Source organism: Sprattus sprattus (assembly GCF_963457725.1).
Source record: "Sprattus sprattus genome assembly, chromosome: 9".
NCBI lineage: Eukaryota > Metazoa > Chordata > Actinopteri > Clupeiformes > Clupeidae > Sprattus > Sprattus sprattus.
In genome coordinates this window covers 19,908,406-19,926,860 of record NC_137928.1, presented here as the reverse complement: position 1 = coordinate 19,926,860, position 18,455 = coordinate 19,908,406, and the positions used below count along the sequence as shown (strand labels likewise).

The following is an 18,455-nucleotide window of genomic DNA, read 5'->3' as shown; positions in this document are numbered from 1 at the left end:
TAATTGTAGTTGTAATAATAAATTGAAATGATTAACTTCAGGCCAAAACTGCATACAACACAGCATACAAATCAGTTGTGTAAATTGAGCTTTTTAAGCGTGATGAAGAAAGATGAGTTTTAAAGTGATTATTGCCCACTAATTGTTGCATTAGCAGTCAGAAGAAGTCAGGCAGAAAATTACAAAATTCAGCAAACATAGAAAAAAGGGAATCAACATTTTTGCTATTGATTTTTGTTTAACCTTACCTTTTTTTGTGAAAATTCCTGCTTTACGTCAATTAGAGATGATACAGATCTCCATTAGTGTGCTGTACGGTACATTTATCCATCAGCAGAAAGAAAGCAAGTTCTTATCCTTCTGGCTATGAAACACTAGGCCGCCCTGGCTAAGAGTCCAGCGCTCGTGAGAAGGACTCGGTGAGTTTGGTTTAAGGAATCCAGACAGACAACCAAACAGATTCAACACCAGTCAACTTGAATGCTTGCACCCTGTTTCACAGACAAGAGTATCTGTGAGACACTTGAGCAGAGCATCCTTGTTGACATGTTAAAATGCAAATAAATGCTGGATGATTTAAATCGGTCTTAATGGCTTGAATTAATAGGTCATAAACATCTCCTCAATCATTAGACGGTTAATTTGCTAGGAACATAACAGCTGGCTATCATTACTCAAAATTTTGTGTCAAAATGAATATTGATTGCTGTTGAAAGACCATCAATTTAACAAATAAACAATGACGCATCGCATTTCATATCGTCTCACTGACATAGTAGATGGAGAAAATGTGGAGACGTTGGTAAATACTGGGATGTGTGTAACTGTGGAGGAAAATAATTCAAACCACTACATTAGTGATGCTGATTACCATCTGCCTGGGCCCATCACATCACATGTTCTGTGGTGTGACCCTGCCAGGACTATATTACACACACACACACACACATGCACAGATACAGTGCCCCTTTCATGAGAACAGACCAGAGTAAGCAACACAGAGGCCAGACAGTCCACGCAGTGATGAGTGCATATGGGCACAGCAGAAGCTCCATCTGCTAGTGTGGATGGAAACTGAGGAAAGCACAGTCTGTGGTCCTGCGAAAGATGGGGTCTCCAGGTCAAGTGCTGCTCCATCAGGCCTGCCTGAACATGTTGTGACTTGGGGAGGGGTTGGAGCTCACCGAGCGAGAGGGGGACTGTGAGCATCTTCACCAGGGAATGGCTGCCTACCCGAAACCATACCAAACTCCCATGGAGAAGGTGAGCCAAACAGAATGTGTCAACCGCAGAACACGCATGAGAGGAGACTGCTAACAGGACTCCATTGAACAATATAGCCTTGCCCATTTCATAGAGAAACCAGTGCCCTTTTATATAAGGACCATGCCTAGCAGAAATGTCAGTGCCAGCCAGCACATAAAATAATAAACTGCAATAATATGTACTATGATCCTCCTGGGATTTCCAATCCACAGTGTTCCAAAGTATCGGGCTCTCTAGGGTCCCGGGTGGAGTCTGATACCCCTGCTGAAGTTTGTTCCTCCTGTGTGCTGCAGTGAGGTGTGCAAGTGAGCTGCAGTGCAGTATCATCACAAAATGGCACCCCGAGTGAATACATCCCTTCATTCCATCTCACTACACACAGTCAGTTTTCCCCTGGCTGCCAAACAGAGCCTACTCCTCCCTACCATCTACCCACCTCTTCCCACTTCACCTTCACCGCTGGTTGACTGACGCTGTTGGAATTGTAATGTCTGCTGATCAAAAGGGAGATATAATATGCGTGGGCGGACAGTAGCGTGTGAGTTGGGTTCGGCATAGCCGGGGTTTTGCCGTGCGACGGGCCGGCCTTTCTGAAGGAGGCTGGAGAATAAGCGAGGGAGGTAGAGAGTGAGCAAGAGAAGTGATGCCTCTCTTCCCCTGGAGATGAGGTGACAAGCAGAGGCTGTAAAATCATTTGATGCCTTCGGCTCTCTCCCGGCAACAGAGCCACCAGGCTCATTACACTTCCAAATGCCGCTGCCACATCCGCAGTCACCGCCTCACCTCGGCTTCCCCAGGCGCTCCTCGCATGGCAGTCTGTCTTGTTCTCGTCTAACTCGCACTGGCTGCCGGCGACCTCTGAGCCGTGCCGTGGACAAAGCCACCGCATCCCTGTCTGCCTTTTGGGGAGTGTCCGGAGACTGCTGCAGATGCATGCTGGGAAATGTTGCAATGTCGAGCTCTAAGAATAGAAGAGTTGTAGTGTGAGGTGGTAGTGTTTCTGTGAGATATTTGATCCTGATGCCTCCATTTTGTCATCTGTATATGGTCATAGATTTGGCACATTAGCACAGGCATTCTTTAGATACCAAGTAATTGCTCACTCAGTACAGACATATGAAGTGGTCTGTCACCAGTGTATGAAGATTAGTAACAAGATTCTTTCCTTTACAGAGTCTGTGTAATACAAATATGAATGAATCCATTTATCAGTATCTATTCACAGTCTAATAATACCTCTGACAATTTTGGCAAAGCATCAGCTCAGCACAAGATTTTCCAACTGTAATTACAAGCTGGAGTCCCGAGTATTGCTGTGCAGTGTACCATTAATTGGGTAGAGCATGCACGATGCCTGTCCTCTCACCTTATTGACCTTTGACCCTGTCAGCCTCATACCCTCTGCCCACCAATCCCTGGTGTGTTCACAACTTCGCACAGAGGTAGAGTCAGAGCCGGTTGCTTGGCCAGGCCGACCTCCCCTGGGACCTCATTCATCAGCGGGGTAAGCCTTGGACTGTCAGACGCGATCTGAATGAGGAGGAATAAACCTTCATTAAGAGGGGTCACAGAGGGTCGAGTCCACGCCCTCAGAGACAGTACCGGTGATGTGTTGTGGGGTCAATTGAATAGGTTAGCTTTCCGGACCCCATTTGATTAGGTGTAGTGAGGTCACTTGTGTTCAGCCCATGAATAAAAACATGTTCAGTACTCACCTCACGTTGGCCATTATGTCCAACCCTTTCTCAGTCTCAATATTAGCACTGTTGCATTGGACAAATAGGGTATCATTGGCAAGCATGCTTTGCAATCAGGAACTGTCAACTGTACCATAAATATGCAAAATAAGCAGAAAAGTTTGTCCACAAAATGGAAATGGGTTAGCACTGCTGCTGGGCATTGGATTTTTATTCATGTGCAGCACTCTAAACATTATTACAGAAACAAGCAAATTAGCTTAACAGCGCAGAGATTATGAAAGCCTGTTTAATTACAATGTGGAAAGGCATTCAAAGAGCTGCTCGAAAACATCCAGGCCTCTCTCACTCTCCCAAGCACTCTCCGGCTCATTCAATACTTACATTTCAGCCTGATGGATGGCCAAGGAAGCATACTTTCTGAATGAAGACTTCAGAAGCATACTTCTCTGTGCCGACCCGGAGATAACAAAAGACATAACATCCTTGAGGAAAACCCTGTCTACTTTTCCTCAAGGTTATGATCAGATCAAAGGGGCTTGGTGGGTGAAAAAGCCTCTCGCTCTATAAAACAGGAGAGGCCTTTAAAAAATAAATAAAGGAAAATGATGACATACTCTTTAAGGAAATTCAGCCTCGACCAGGCAACAGCAGCAGCTTATCTTCCTGCCACACAGGCAATGAGCTCACAAATCCTCTCTCTTCTGTGCAGTGCCCATTGGTAAGCCCTTGCCAACACATGCACACATGCTCGCTTCATCGCTCACTATTCCATTAGCTAAGGCACTTAATGGAGGGGAGAGAGAGAGAGGGGGAAAGAGTTTTATAAAGCTCCGGTTGTCATAGCTACTGGGTATCTACTTTTCTTTTGCTGGTCGATAGGTGTGGTGTTTTTTTCCGTCTTTCTGCTTCTTTTTGACCAACAAAGCAGTGAAAGAACTGAAACATGCTTGAGAGATGTGGACAGTGCACTGTGGAAAGTAGTAAACTAAACACTCCACATGTTGTGGAGTCTTAACTTGATTTATGTACTTATTTTAGCTGCTTCAACATTTTGCATCTGAAGTATGGATTTACATACATTGTCTGTGCAATTTGCATTTCGGGGAATAACAAAATGATGGCCAACAATTAATTTCCAAGATCCTGTGCTGAGTTCAGTCAATAACCCTTCAACTATTCTCCACCTTTAATCTCAGCTTTCTCTTAGATAACTCGATATCCTGGACCCTGTGTGACCAAAGTGAGTCACTCACTGAACCAACCCCATGTTCCATGTGTCTATCCATTTCAATAATTTAAAGACAAACACTTTTGGACTTGAGGGAGCATTTGAGTCAGTGGAAGACCAGTGAGTGACTGTTGTCTAAGTAAATCATGAACTCTATTAAAGGCAAATAACCTCTACTGTAATCTCTTTACCAATGCCCTTACCAAGCAATTCAATGTATTTCTACTACAGAGACTCTTTAACCTGGCCTCTCAGTATGCTTCACAGTTGTTACATGGTTTGACATACTTACAAACAATACTGGTGAAATGGTTTCATGTATGTACTCTCATCTGAGACGGTGCTAAATGAGTTGTATTGTGCTTGATCTCTGCTCAAAAGGAGCATCACTTTGAAACCACCTCAGCACTGACTGGTATCTTGGTTCTGTTTGAGTGTGCATAGTGTATTTAAATAATTTCAATGAGGCTCCCATTGAACTTCTGCTAGGTAAGATATCTGCATGATTCAGGTTGTTCTAAGCATCCGTCATGCCTTGTTGTAGCATATCATTTCGCAGCATTGAGTTTTCATAGCAAGCATGTCCTAACCAAACAGATGATTACTGTAATTGTGGCATTAGTTTAATCCTATCCATTTTGTAATAACTTAAAGCTTGAAGGGCCCACAATATGATATGACTACTAGCTTCATGTAAGAGTAGATGGACCATCATTTTCCCTCCCCACGTCTCACAATTGCACTGTTATTTCCTGAATTTAAAAATATGGTATTGTGATTCTTCCTTGATTTCATCTTTGACAGATTATCTCCATGGGGCCAATCCTAAATCCTTTTTTGAACAGAGCTGGAGGGTGAGCCTTTCATAGGAAGCCATGGTGATAAGAGGACGTGCCTGGAAGCCACAGCGGCACTCCACCTGCTCTACCCCGACATGTCTGGCTCCAACCGGCGCCATGTTGTGCCAGCGCTAAGCTTGGATGTTAACACCATACAGGCCTCCTCCAGACCCTTTCTTTTCTAAGGAGAAATATTTGCTTTTGCATGTTTACTGTCGCTTTAATTCAGCCATTAATACTTTCCTTCCCCCTAAGACTGAGCCCCACTTGCAGCCAAAGAGGATGAATCGCTCTGACTGTACCCCCACCAACATCACCCCTCCACCTCCTTCGTTCCCCGAGTCACGCAGTATAATTTTCCCATTCTCGCTGATGGAGACGGCTCTCGTCCATTGTAACAGCCTGCATGATTAGTGATTAACATGTTTACTGAAGGGGGGTGAGGGGTGACGTGGAGGAGCAAACAGCATGCAGCAGCACACAAGCTTGAGAGAATACAACAGTGGCAGTGCACAGACGAATGCCGCTACACCCGATGACTTTTTAACAATGCTTTTTATTTTCACCCGCACAGCCCCACCCCCGGCTAGGAAGCAATATATAAAAATTACACAGAGCACACTTTAAGTTGAAATGCCTTTGTCACAGATGACTGGGCTTACAATCATAGGATATGGATACGTACATACACCAGTTGGGCCTCCTAATGGGCTCCTTTGCACAGAGAAAAGACATTACTCAGAGGCTAATATGGCAGCTTCAATCTCCTCTTGGCATGAGAGAGACTGTTGATAAGCATTGAAGTGTATTGACTAATTGCATAATGCATTGCACTAACTTGCATCTTATGATTATGTGTCCTTGCCACCATTTTAAGTGCCTGTCTGTACCCTTTATGCATTTTGCACAAATATCGTTTAATTGATTATCAATTAATATTCGTCAATTCAATGTCATTGAATTCATTACAGTTCATTTCTGCAATGGTTAAACATAGCCCCATTGTCGTAATTAAGGTGATCCAATTATTATCAGTGCTTATCATCAGAACACACAGAGGACAACGTCACTGTTAAAGCAACTATTCCCAATTGCGAAGGAATTTGGTATATTTCAATAGTGGTTTTCATTGTTGATTTCGGTGTGACGTTTTGATGAGGTCTTCATGAATATTGTTTCAGGTTTGAAATTTTTATGACGTTTGTCTTGATGTTGGATTCTTGACATCTGATATTTGATGCACCTAGGTCACAGCAGTGGCACTCTGGAGGGCAGTTGTCCTACAGTGCCGACTTTGAGTGGGCCTGGAAGCGGCTGATCTTGAATGGAGTTAGGTCGTGGGAGGGCACCTGCTCCGTGCTTAGCTCATACAGGATCTTGCCGATGACGGGGCCAAACTTAAAACCATGACCTGAAAGTTGGTTGACATTCAGTGGAGAGTTAGGAGGCCCAAAATGTCACATGCCTGCAATGCAGTGATTGTATGAAATATAGTGCAATATAGACCTTTTACTCAACAGGCTTTTAAAGTGCTTACGATGCTTAACTCTTACGAGTTCAGAGTAATATCTTAAAGGACTCTTAACTGGATTACACGGAACATACATTTGACAAGAGACCCATTGACCCAGAGCCCACATTTTATGAGTGTAAACTGCAGCCACGTTCCTTTTTTTGGGGCGGGGTGGGGGGGGTGGCTGGGGGGGGTGGCTGGGGGGTGGCCACAAACATCTACAAATAGCCACTCCCACTGGTTCAGAGTGTCCAGTCAGGGCAGACGGACTGCAGGGGCTAGCGCTGTCACTGGACATTTACTTCCACTAGAAGCCTGGGCCCACCACTAAAGCACAGTCAGCTTGGCTCAGCGCTCTGACATTTGGACATGTGTGATGGGAGGGATCTCATCAGCTGGCCGGCCCACTCCGTAAGTTACCATAGAAACAAATAATTAGAAAAGAAAAGCTTTTTTTTTATCTTAAAAAAAAAAGCTGCCTTTGAAGTACTACTGAGGCAGAAAAGGGGAGCTCTCCTAAACTTTCTTTCTAGTGTCTCCTCCACCAATTTGCCCACCCTATGCGGGCCAGTGACTGGGCCCATACATCAGTAGAGGGCAGGGCAAATAGAGCACCATGGGGTAAACCACTGGCATCATGGTAAACAATGAGACGAACCGCTCGGGAAAGGTTAATAGTGACAAATCCTCAGTTCTATGGGGCTCCTAATGCATTATTAAGGCAGAAGAATAAATGCCATAAATCATTAACTCTCTCCGCTGCCACAGCAGTCAGGCCAGTGGCTACAGCTCCAAGGCACAGCCACAATGCCTGCCATCGCGTCCCAGCGAAAAAAGTGCCTCTTTAGCATCAAACAATGCTTTGCATGATGAATGGCTCATCCAACTGCAAAGCTGGGGAGACAGCATGGTGGCAGAATTAGTGGAGGTTCTGTGTGTGTGTGTGTGTGTGTGTGTGTGTGTGTGTGTGTGTGTGTGTGTGTGTGTGTGTGTGTGTGTGTGTGTGTGTGTGTGTGTGTGGTGTGTGTGTGTGTGTGTGGTGTGTGTGGTGTGTGTGTGTGTATATTTGTGTCTCTCTCTGAAGACATCCCTCAATGCCACTATCGAGCCGCATCACCGGGCTCTTTGCTGGTCACTCGAAGTGATTAAAAGGAGAAATTAATTAGGGAGCATAATGAGCTCCGGGAGGACAATCGGACCGGATGAAACAAATGCCATGAGGAGCCTGTGGCCCAGGAGGCAAGGTCCGAGCCTCACAGGAGCCCAGGCACAGCCTTTAATTAGACCATAAAAGGGTTCAGACTAGAGGGCTGCATTCCATGTCTCTCACTGCTGCCTGTGGCATGTGTGTATGTGTGTGTGGGGTGGGGGGGTGCTCATTAAAAGTTCAGACAGCTCTTTAAAAGAGGTTGTGTGTGTGTGTCTGTGTGTCTGTGCGTCTGTGTGTGTCTGTGTGTGTTTTTGAATGCTGTGGGTTTGCTACAGTATGTTGGTGATCTGGAGGGCGTATGAAAAAAAGAGCCAGGTTGCCATCATGAGCAGCCAGACTGACCTGAGAATCCAGCACCGATCACAATGTTGCTGTAGGTCGGATGGCGGTCCAAGACAAAGTCTGTGTCAGGAGTTATCTGTCGACAGAAAGAGAATGACATTATTTTAAACATATTACAGAAAGCCAATAGGGAGGGGATTTGGGCCTGAGAGAGATAGAGAGATTGATTGATATATAGATAGATAGAGAGAGAGAGAGAAAGAAAGAAAGAGAGAGAGAGAGAGAGAGAGAGAGAGAGAAGACAGACACTATGTTACCTGCCAGACCACCCTTAGATTTAAGTTTCATTCTTGACAGTATGAAATATGATTCACATTTAGAACTAAACCTCAGATGGCAAAAAGGCTCTGGGTTGACCTCGGTTGCTCTGTGCTTGGGTAACTCTTAATAAAGTGTGCAGGTAATAGAGGATGACACATGAGCCCTCTGGTGAATCTTTTGTTACTGTTCAAGAACACAGTAGGCACTAAAACTGTCTGACATTGGCACTCATAATATAATCTTTGTGTGTACATCCACCATTTTTGACTTTAGATTAAAGCATGGCTTATCTGCCATCCTTCAGCTTTTTGTTTGAAAGACAAAACTAAGGCTGAAATAGTTCCTTGTGGTTTTTTCAACTTGGCCTTGGTAACGAGCAGACAATCTCTGCTACGTGCCCTGAGAGCCACCCAAGCAGTTACGCATTCTCTGTTTCTAAACTAATTTAGGTTGGAAGCTGAGCTGCCACTCAGCCCATGCTGGACCTTGATACAGATAAAGGCATAACTCACAGAATGTTCCGTTCTCTTCACCATCCAGCAAGGTAATAAAGCATTGTGTTATAATGCTGGTGGTAGCCTTTGGCCATTTCCAAAAATAACTTTCTTTTTGGTAAGCCATTCCAAAAAGAACTGTCTTTATGGTAAGCCATAAAGGAAGGTTTGGAAACTGTTCTCTCTGTATGTCAATAAAGATAAGAGCAGGATGAATGGTGTGCTGTGCATTGTGTGTAGAAACAGTGTACTGTGATTGAGAGACCCCCGGGTCGCCGTGGTGATGGGTTACCCATGACTCACGGTATAGAGGCAGCTCTCCACCACAGCGGGCACGGGCACCAGGCCGGGCATACAGCGGGTAATGTAGCGCTTCAAGATCTCTATGTCGTCCTGGTTCGTCTGTCTGTCTCTCCCATCTGGGTCAGTGTCCTTGCCAATGTGGTAGCACACCTGTAAGAGGAGGGAGGGAGTGGCACATGAACACAGGCTGGTTTCAGAGCTCTGTCTTCTGCCCAGTTCCAGCCTACTCAAGGTCCAAACATCAAACATGCACATCTGCCGTTTGAGTTTATAACATCTTCATGCTCAACATGCTAGTACAACTGCATTAATAGGTCTGAAATAGAAATCCTTTAGAATTTCCTTCAAATTGTGGACTGTCAGAGCTACTTCGTTGAACTATATAACAAACCACCACTCAACCCCCCAAACACACACCCACACACACCCACACACACTTCAAGAGTATGATAACAGTCATGTCATTGGGGATGTGCTGCATTTGCTTGGCGGCAATAATTTGTGGCGTGCTTTTGAGAAGCAGCAACAGAGGCATGCGTCAGGGTGGGAGCGAGAGGAGAGGAGAGGAGAGGAGAGGAGAGGAGAGGAGAGGAGAGGAGGGGAGGGGAGGGGAGAGGAGAGGAGAGGAGGGGAGAGGAGGGGAGGGGTGAGGAGGGGAGAGGAGGGGAGAAGAGGGTTTCTGGTAACTGATCTAGGGATAATGACTTAATGTGGCACCACCATCTGTCCCCTCCACCGCATACATGTTGTGTGCAATTTGTCAGAAAACGCCCGCTGCCTCACCCACTCACGAAAAAAAATGTCCTGATGAAATACGCGTGCGCTGAAAAAAAACTGTCAAAACTGGCCGCCAACAACAGCAACAACAACAACGACAACAAAAACAACAACTGGGTAAAGAAAATAAACGGTCCGTGATTTTTTAGTTTTCAGAGGCGCACTTAAGAGTAGCACTTAATCTCTTAGCTTGAGTCAGCAAGGAGGGGAGAAAACTTAAAGCTTTTTTCAGTGGCGTCACACGCACAGAAAGAAATACACATGAATCATTCTCTCATTTTGCAAATGGAGCCACAGTCACGCAGCCGCTTTCTCTGCCAATCACACGCTCACCTTCATCAGTCCTGGGTACTCGTTAGACGGCAGGCCGTAGATGTGGTGCTCCGACTCCAGCGACTCCACCTGGACGAAGCAGGGGAAGCGGTTGCGGATGTCGTACGAGCCCGGAACCTTCTCCTGCCAGTAGCACACGTTTAACTTCACCACCTGAGTAAAAAAAGGAGGACAAGGAGGAGAAGGACGAGAAGCAGGAAGAGATCTCTCAGCAAGGCGCAAGGCAGATCTTCTTTTCCCCACTAAAGGCAGGGATTTCCACCATGATACCAGCTTTGTCTAACCAGTCCCAAAGCAAGTAGCCTTCCTCTACTGCCGCTTTTACAATAAACTTTTAATTGAATGACTACAAACACACTTAGTGCAACTCATCTATTTGAAAATCAAATAAAAGTTACTGAGCTGGATAGAGAATAACTATATTGCTGCTTTTAGGATAAAGTTTTAATTGTATGAAGACACATAAGGACTCTGTGCAAATCATACCTTTGGAAAGGCAATAAAAGGGACTGACTTTCGAAGAGAAGTACTTTGCGTTGCTAAAGTTTATAATTGAATGAAGACATACACTCCTGCTGCAGATTGTATCTTTGGCAGGGTAATAAGGAGGTTCGTCTTGTGTAATAAGCTAACAGGGTGTCGTCTGTCTTTTCAGGGGCGGGGGCGGCAGGGGGGTGGTTGAGTTAGCAGATGCACTGGCTTGTGAGCTCATCTCCCTCACGCTTCCTTGTGTTCGCTCATGCACGACTGCCCAGCTCAGAAGCCCTGCTGAATAATGCAGTTTCCAATTCCACCTTACGATTCCACCGCATAAATAACACCAAATAACTCTCTGCCCCCCCCCCCCCCCCCCCCCCCCCCCCCAAATCATCAGCTGTGTGACCTGCGGAAGATGGTCTCAACCCTGCAAACCGACAGGATGAAAATGAACCCTAAGGAGACAGAAGAGGAGGAGGAGGTACTACTTCTTGGTTCTTTGTTCATAGTGTGCCATTTCCTTTGTAGCAATTCTGATTTATGATGACGACCTCAAATTAATCCAAATCAAAGGTTTTATAAAATAGTTACCTACAGAGTTCAATGAAATGAGTTATTAATACAAACTATTAAATAAACAAGAGGGTCAAAGCATAGAGTTTGTCAGTTCTGTAGAAAATAACATGAAATCAAAGGTCTGATTCTATTCTATTATTGGGTTTGCTGAGTGTGTGTGTGTGTGTGTGTGTGTGTGTGTGTGTGTGTGTGTGTGTGTGTGTGTGTGTGTGTGTGTGTGTGTGTGTGTGTGTGTGTGTGTTTGTGTGTGTGTGTGTGTGTGCGTGCAAGTAGCACATCGAACTGAAAGAGAGTGAGGCCATGTGTTGTGGAGATTGTGTTCTGGCTGTACCTGCAGTGGAAGCCCCAGGCCGGTGTGCGAGAGCAGAGTGTTCGCCCACGGCCCCGCCGTAATCACCAGCTTCTTGGCCTGGTACGCCCCGGAGGGTGTCGTCACCGTGACAACTGGGCCAGGCGTGATGCCAATCACTTTTTCCCCATCTTTAATGACCCCGCCGTGTGACTGAAACAGCCTCTGATAAAGAGGGAACAGGTAGAGAGGAAAACTATAAAACCATACAGTATTAAAAAATATAACCGTGGCGTTTTTATTTTTTATTTTTAGTCAATAGGTTACCCATTTATTTTTAACAAAGATAAGAGGTGAAGAAATCTTGATACCAGAGGCACTTTAAATAAGAATCAACGCTGACACATGGAATACCCTCCATTTGAGTATGAACCCAATCCTGAAGTGACAGTGAGGTTATTGGCATTAAAGTGCATTGAGTGACAAGGTAGGTACAAACAGACTCCCACGCGCAGCACATTAGGCCTATTATAAGGTTTCTTGCCGAAACAATCAAAGACTTTTCTAATAATGAAGTATATGGTACACAGTCCTACAGGTCACATACTGTAGTAACATACACACAGTGATACTGCGACTGACGTCAAGGTTCAAAGTTTGAGACTGGGCCACTGTTAATGAACTGTTCAGAAGGTTGTAAATGTATAGGGTAAGACCTATGTACTTCATAGGCCATGGTCTGGGTCTTGCCTTGGGAGCTCCAACACCCACACACATACACACACACAAACATTCCAGCACACAGTACATCCATGTGCACCATATAACCACATCAAGGCATTGTATAAAGAGGAAAAACATATAACTCCTGACATGATAAATGACTTCACCTAAACCGCCTAAGAACTGATGTGGACTAATAGTTAAGGAGGAATCAAGGTCACAAATGGAGCATTCTGAAGCAGTCATTACCACGACTAATAGCTAGATCTGATCCATGTTTGATCTGGAGACAGAAAGGAAGGACAAATCAAAGCACTCAAGGCCACTGAGTTCAAAAGATCTCCAACTCCAATAAAACACTCAGACAGGCAAAGAGCCCAATTATTTTCCCCTGATATTATCCAACCCCCTGAAAAAAAGAAACAAAAAGATTTTACATGCCCATGAACTAGCTTTATTTATTACTTTTAATCACTTTTGAACAACCACTCTGTTATGAATCCAGCAAACAGCCCACGGTTCAGTGTCAGACACTCTCCGAATACACCACATGTGTACACTACAAAGAAAGCTTTATACTTGCATGCCCTGACTTGGGTAAGGGAAGCTATTTTTTATTATTTTCTTCATATCTGCTGAAGACTCAGGTCTGTCACAGATAACTGAAAGGAGAGGAAAATGTGGGGAGGTCATGTAAACATGTTCTAAATATTGTCCCAGTTTAGGGGGGAGACAATTCTACAGGTGACTGCTATGTGTGTCTGTACGTGTATTGACTCGGGTATTATGTTCAAGTGTTCATGTGCGGCTACCAGGATTTGTGTGTGTGTGTGTGTGTGTGTTGGTCTGTATGCGTATTGACTCAGGTATTATATACATGTGTTTCTGTGCGGCAACAAGGATTTGTGTGTATGTGTGTGCCTTCTCTGTGAGTGAGTGTGCACACACTGTGTGTGGTGTGCAAACAGGTGTGTGTGTGTGTGTGTGTGTGTGTGTGTGTGTGTGTGTGTGTGTGTATGTTTGAGCATATGAAGTAGCTGTGAAGACAAAGTCTGAGTTGTAATGCTGGAGGTTGGGGAAGTCAGGGAAGCAGATGTGTGTCTGTGTCTGATCTCTGTGTCTGTGTCTGATTCCCCATATGCACCAGCAGGGACTGGCTTTGTTGTTATAAAAAAAGAGGGTGAGTTTTTATGAAAAGTTCTTTCTACAAACCACTAAAAGACAAAAGTTACCAACAGTTACAGTGATACAGTATATTGTCCCTATATACTGTTTCATGTAGAGACATGTCATGCGTTTGTCCAAGAGACAAATACTTTTACTGTGTAGTATAAAATACCCATGTAGAGCTCATCTTATCCCAGAGTGGACTTCAATTACAGAGTTTAGTAGTAGGATGCATGAAATGACCATGTACCAGCATACTCAGAAACAGTTGAGGAGAATCTGGGGGCCAGAGCTCAAAAGTTAAATAAATAGTGCTGCCATTTTTGTTCAAGGCATACCTATAGTGTACCTATAGTGTACCGATGTACATTGATAGCACTGTGAGTTGTCCTCACCTGAATGGCTACAAGGGCTTTGTCTGCGTACAGCACCCCTGCGGTGGTGTCCACCAGTGCTCCATCCCCGCTGGACAGATTGAAGTTGGGGATGTGCTGGCTGAACTCCTCTCTCTTCAGCACCACCATGGGGACCTTGTTCCGCTGCAGGGTGTCCTTGATGATTGGAAAACCCCGACCGTTCTCTGGGCCCAACAGGAGAAGGCCTGTGCGCCTGCATTTTACAAACACAAAGAGCAGGGCCAGTGGACGTTAGCCTGGTGTCAACCGCCTGTTCCTCCCAGCTCAGTTTTCACTGGGATCATAGTCTGGAAATGCCCTTTGCCAGAACGAATCTCTGGGCCATTCTGAGGGACCTACCATTCAGCGACCAGTGGCAGTGGCTAAGTGTGATGACATTGGAATAAAGCGTCTGTTTGAAATGTGTTTACAACAATGGCGGCTATGCTAGAGGAAGACGAAGCAATACAAACAGTAGTAGCACCGCTAGCAAACATTGAAGAATTGAAGCCGGAACCAGAAGAATGTGTACAATTACTTAACAAGGGAAAATACATTGTTGCCTTCCAGCCAACGGGTTTGGGAAAAGCCTAAAATATCAGTTTGCACTGTTAGTGGCAAAGTGTAACAATCCCATAGTGGTCAACTGGTTGAAGGCTGGTCCAGTGGTTTCAAAATGAACGATAGTATGGCCAGACCCTACTCACAAAGTGAATTTGGGTCTGGTTATACCAGGCTGGGGGGGGGGGGGGGTACATATTCAAATCAAAGCTGGGCATTGCAGAAGCTTCATGTGGCCTTTTCCTTTTTTCTCTTTTTTCTTTTATCCAGGGACAAGACTGCAGGGGGTGATGCATTGATTGGCCTGTAAAGGGCAAGCTCAAAACCAGCCCTGCCTCACAAGCTGGCGTCCATGTTCCATAAATCAGAGCAGTGGCCTGGTGCGGCAGGATTGGAGCGGCATGGCGTGGCGCGAAGCTGTTCTGGGGTGTGTGAAGTTATCGGTCCCTGGTCGAAAAGTTCTGGAACACAGGCGGTAATTCAGCAGGGCCCTGTGATGGATGGCTGCGCTGCCCTGTGTGAACAGTGTTTTCGGAGGGCTGCGCTGCCATCTGCCACCAGCCTTGATGCATGGGCGCCACCAGCTAAAGGGCCCCAACAATTTATCAGGGAATTTTATGACTGTTTCCAACTGTGCGTGTGTGTATGAGCTAGTAGGAATATTGCTTGTGCTTGTGCTTGTGTGTGTGTATCCATGCATCAACAAAAATGTGTGTTTGTGTATGAATGCAAACATCCAATGCACATGTATGCAGGCATATATGTGTGAGTAAGTACAAGCACATCACTGTGGGTGGGTGTTTGTGTGTGTGTGTGCGCACGTGTTGGTTGATGGGGGAGGGGGGGGTAATATGATGCATTGTGCAGCAGTGGCCATGACACCCTGCAGCATAGGGTGTCTAACTAGTTGAACGAGTTGAATGATGTTTTGGGTAGTGTGTGTTTGTGTGTGTTTGTTCCCGGGATGAGATTCCTCGTGCTGTGGGATTTGGTGGTTATCGTCCAGATGATCACCAGGGGACTGTTCTTCAGGTGGGTGGAGGGAAGCTGCGAGGTGAGGCGCAACATTGCTCAAAGAGACTCACGCGTCTCTCACAGGGTTTGCGCTTCACAAAACTCAAGGGCACAGGTGGCCTTGGACCGAGGACCCATCACTCACCAAGCAGAGATGGGAGAAAGAGACAAAGACAGAGAGAGCGAGAGAAAGAGAGACATTGAGAAACAGAGCGATAGAAAGACAACACAAGTCTGTGGCTGTGGAGCAACTTCACATAGGACGCTTGGAATGGATCATGCAGCTGGGCTCATAATGAGAATGTCAAAGAGAGTGATCCAGAGGGGATTCTATAATTCAGACACAAGTGTTGACTAATGATTGATTTTTGATTAGTGAAATACATCCTGTATCTGTATCGGATTTGGGGGAAATGTTTCCCCAAATCCGATACAGCAGTGGTCACCTACCAATGTAAGAGAGGTTGGTTGTCACTGTGGACACCTAATGTACAATTCCGCTTTTACTCACTGTCCTAAATTATCTGGACATGTACGCTCCAAAGGGTAAATAAGATATCATGAGGAGCCTGTAGGTCTAAGGTGAGGCCACTTGCATGACTATTCTGTAGTTAAACTGAATGTATCTCTCTCCAGAGTCCTTGCACCTGGTGTTTGGCCTTCAGCGTCTGGCTGGGTATGATTGAGATATCTATGTGCTGGTTGGTTTTACTATGTACTTATATGGTTTGTTTCTGAATTTGTGCCTACTGTATACAAATAATGGTTGTTTGATGTACGTGTCTTTAGCAGTATAACTGTCCACTGTCTCCACATTTTGGTGACAGAGACCCCATCATCCAAACCTGATCAACCGAGAAGGTTTCGATTTAGCATTATGTAGCACATCTAGTCACTTTCACATTTACTCTGTGTATAGTTCTGTTTCATCCTAATCAATACACTTCTAGATTCAAGATTCTGCTGCTAGACAGTTAGTCATCTTTATTTTCAGTATAGTTACAATGCGATAACAACACCAAAATCCAACATTATCACTGGTTTCTCAAAGCATTGACGTGGGAAATAAAATCCCTGAATTTGTATTAAAAACACAATAGGACTGAATGCAGGGAAGGAGTAAAAAAGTACCAAAAACTATTTTCAGCCAACACGTGTAGTTGAAGCCGCATAGCCGTCTTATCCAGCGAATCAGAGGAAGCCTCGCACACCCACCTGTATAGCTTTACATCTGCTTCTTTCTCCAGCTCAGCCCACAGTTTGTAGCTTTCCTCCATCATCCGGACGTAGAAGTCCTGTTCATACGCCTTCCGTATGATCCGTGTCTGGCCATGTGAGCTTCCACGAGAGTGTGGCAGGACGAACTGAAACATGGGGGACAAATTACTCAGTTTCCATTTTATGCCTATTTCTTGACTGTTATCGCTGTTCATTTTTTTTTATTTGGGAGCATCGCTATGTGACAAATGATCACATATCTACACACGTCAGCAAGAATGTATTTTACCTCAAAGTTGTGCAAGGAGTGGCACGTACGTTGCATCGCGTACAAGAATATAATTTGAAGTACAAGCAACTTTTAAATATCCCTTTGATATGTGTTGTCGAGTCAGCACTCGCAAGTGTCTAGTATAGCCTATAGGTCAGAAGTACTGCTATTTCCTATCATTGGGGTACTATATGAAGGTTACGTGGACATACTGACCTGCTCGAGAAGAAGCGTTTTTTTGTTATTCTTCGCGAGGTAGTATGCGGTACAGGACCCCTGGATCCCGGCTCCAATCACAATGCAATCGTATACCTGCGAAGACATGTTTCGTACAACGTTGCGACATTCACACTAACAGACAGAGTGAACTAAAGTTTTCACAGGAGCAGCATGTATTCCACTATATAGGGTTACACTTATGCAACCTTGGACGTGCACAGGAGGGAGGGTGCTAAGGTTGCTCGGGCAAGTCCCCGTTTGCCTTCGTAGACTGAAGTTGCCCCTCCGAAGGAAATATACAGCGGGTAAAACAAGTTTTGAACACGTCACCATTTTTTCTCAGTAAATATATTTCCAAAGGTGCTATTGACATGAAATTTCCGCCAGATGTTGGTTACAACCCAGGCAATCCAAACATAGCCTACAAAGAAACCAAAAGAAATTAGTTCAGAAATTAGGTTATGTCTTATAATGTGAAATGACTCAGGAAAAAAAGTATTGAACACGCTTACTGATATTTATTTAATACTTTGTACAAAAGCCTTTATAGATAATGACAGCTCCAAGACGCCTCCTGCATGGGGAAACTAGTTGTATGCATTGCACAGGTGTGAGTTTGGCCCATTCTTCCACACAAACACAGGGCTCTCAAGTCGCAACTGTTCTTTGTGTGGCAGGTGGAGATACAGGTAATAGGGCTTAGGCCCAGACAAGGAGCAGACTACACCACGATGGGACTTACACCCAAAGAATTAGTTATTTTATTCTGATAAGGCACTCAGGTTCATGGATGGATTAGCCAGAGACAGTGGTCCAGTATAAAAAATAGAATTTTATTTATAAAACTTCAAAAGCACATATACGGCAACCCACTCAAAAGTGCGGGGGTCTCACCGCAAACATGGGAAAGTCACAGCAAACATTGGGGAGTCACAGCTAATATTGGGAAGTCACAGCAACCAAATGCACTACACACCACAGCAAAAAACACACACGCACACACAATCACGCACACACGCCATAGAGAGGGGGAGGTGAGGGCTGAAGCTTACCGGTGGGAGGCTAGTGGCTCGAGCAAGGAGCGTCCGTAGGAATCACCCCAATCACACGCGCCGAGTTCACCCACATACAAACACAGCAAGGGAAATGGCCACACTAGGTGCACACACAGCCACTGCACACTCAAGGGGACCCACCACCACACAGGCAGCTCCCAGCACCTGAGGATGGGGGAACAGGAGAGGGTTAAACAAAAGTAGGCTATTTGCACCCCAATTGC

At 45.1% G+C, this 18,455-nt stretch overlaps 1 protein-coding gene across 1 annotated transcript; it reads right to left on the bottom strand.

Moving 5' to 3' along the window:
• Positions 1–5,606: 5,606 nt before the first annotated feature.
• On the bottom strand, positions 5,607–17,365 carry pipox (pipecolic acid oxidase). The gene is made up of 8 exons (XM_080845403.1): positions 17,174–17,365; positions 16,684–16,832; positions 13,894–14,107; positions 11,651–11,833; positions 10,267–10,419; positions 9,157–9,306; positions 8,099–8,174; positions 5,607–6,444 (listed from the first exon to the last, which is right to left on the bottom strand). Exons 1-8 carry the CDS (start codon positions 17,279–17,281, stop codon positions 6,314–6,316), a joined length of 1,164 nt encoding a protein of 387 aa, XP_080701529.1. The 5' UTR covers positions 17,282–17,365; the 3' UTR covers positions 5,607–6,313.
• Between the last annotated feature and the right edge of the window lie 1,090 nt (positions 17,366–18,455).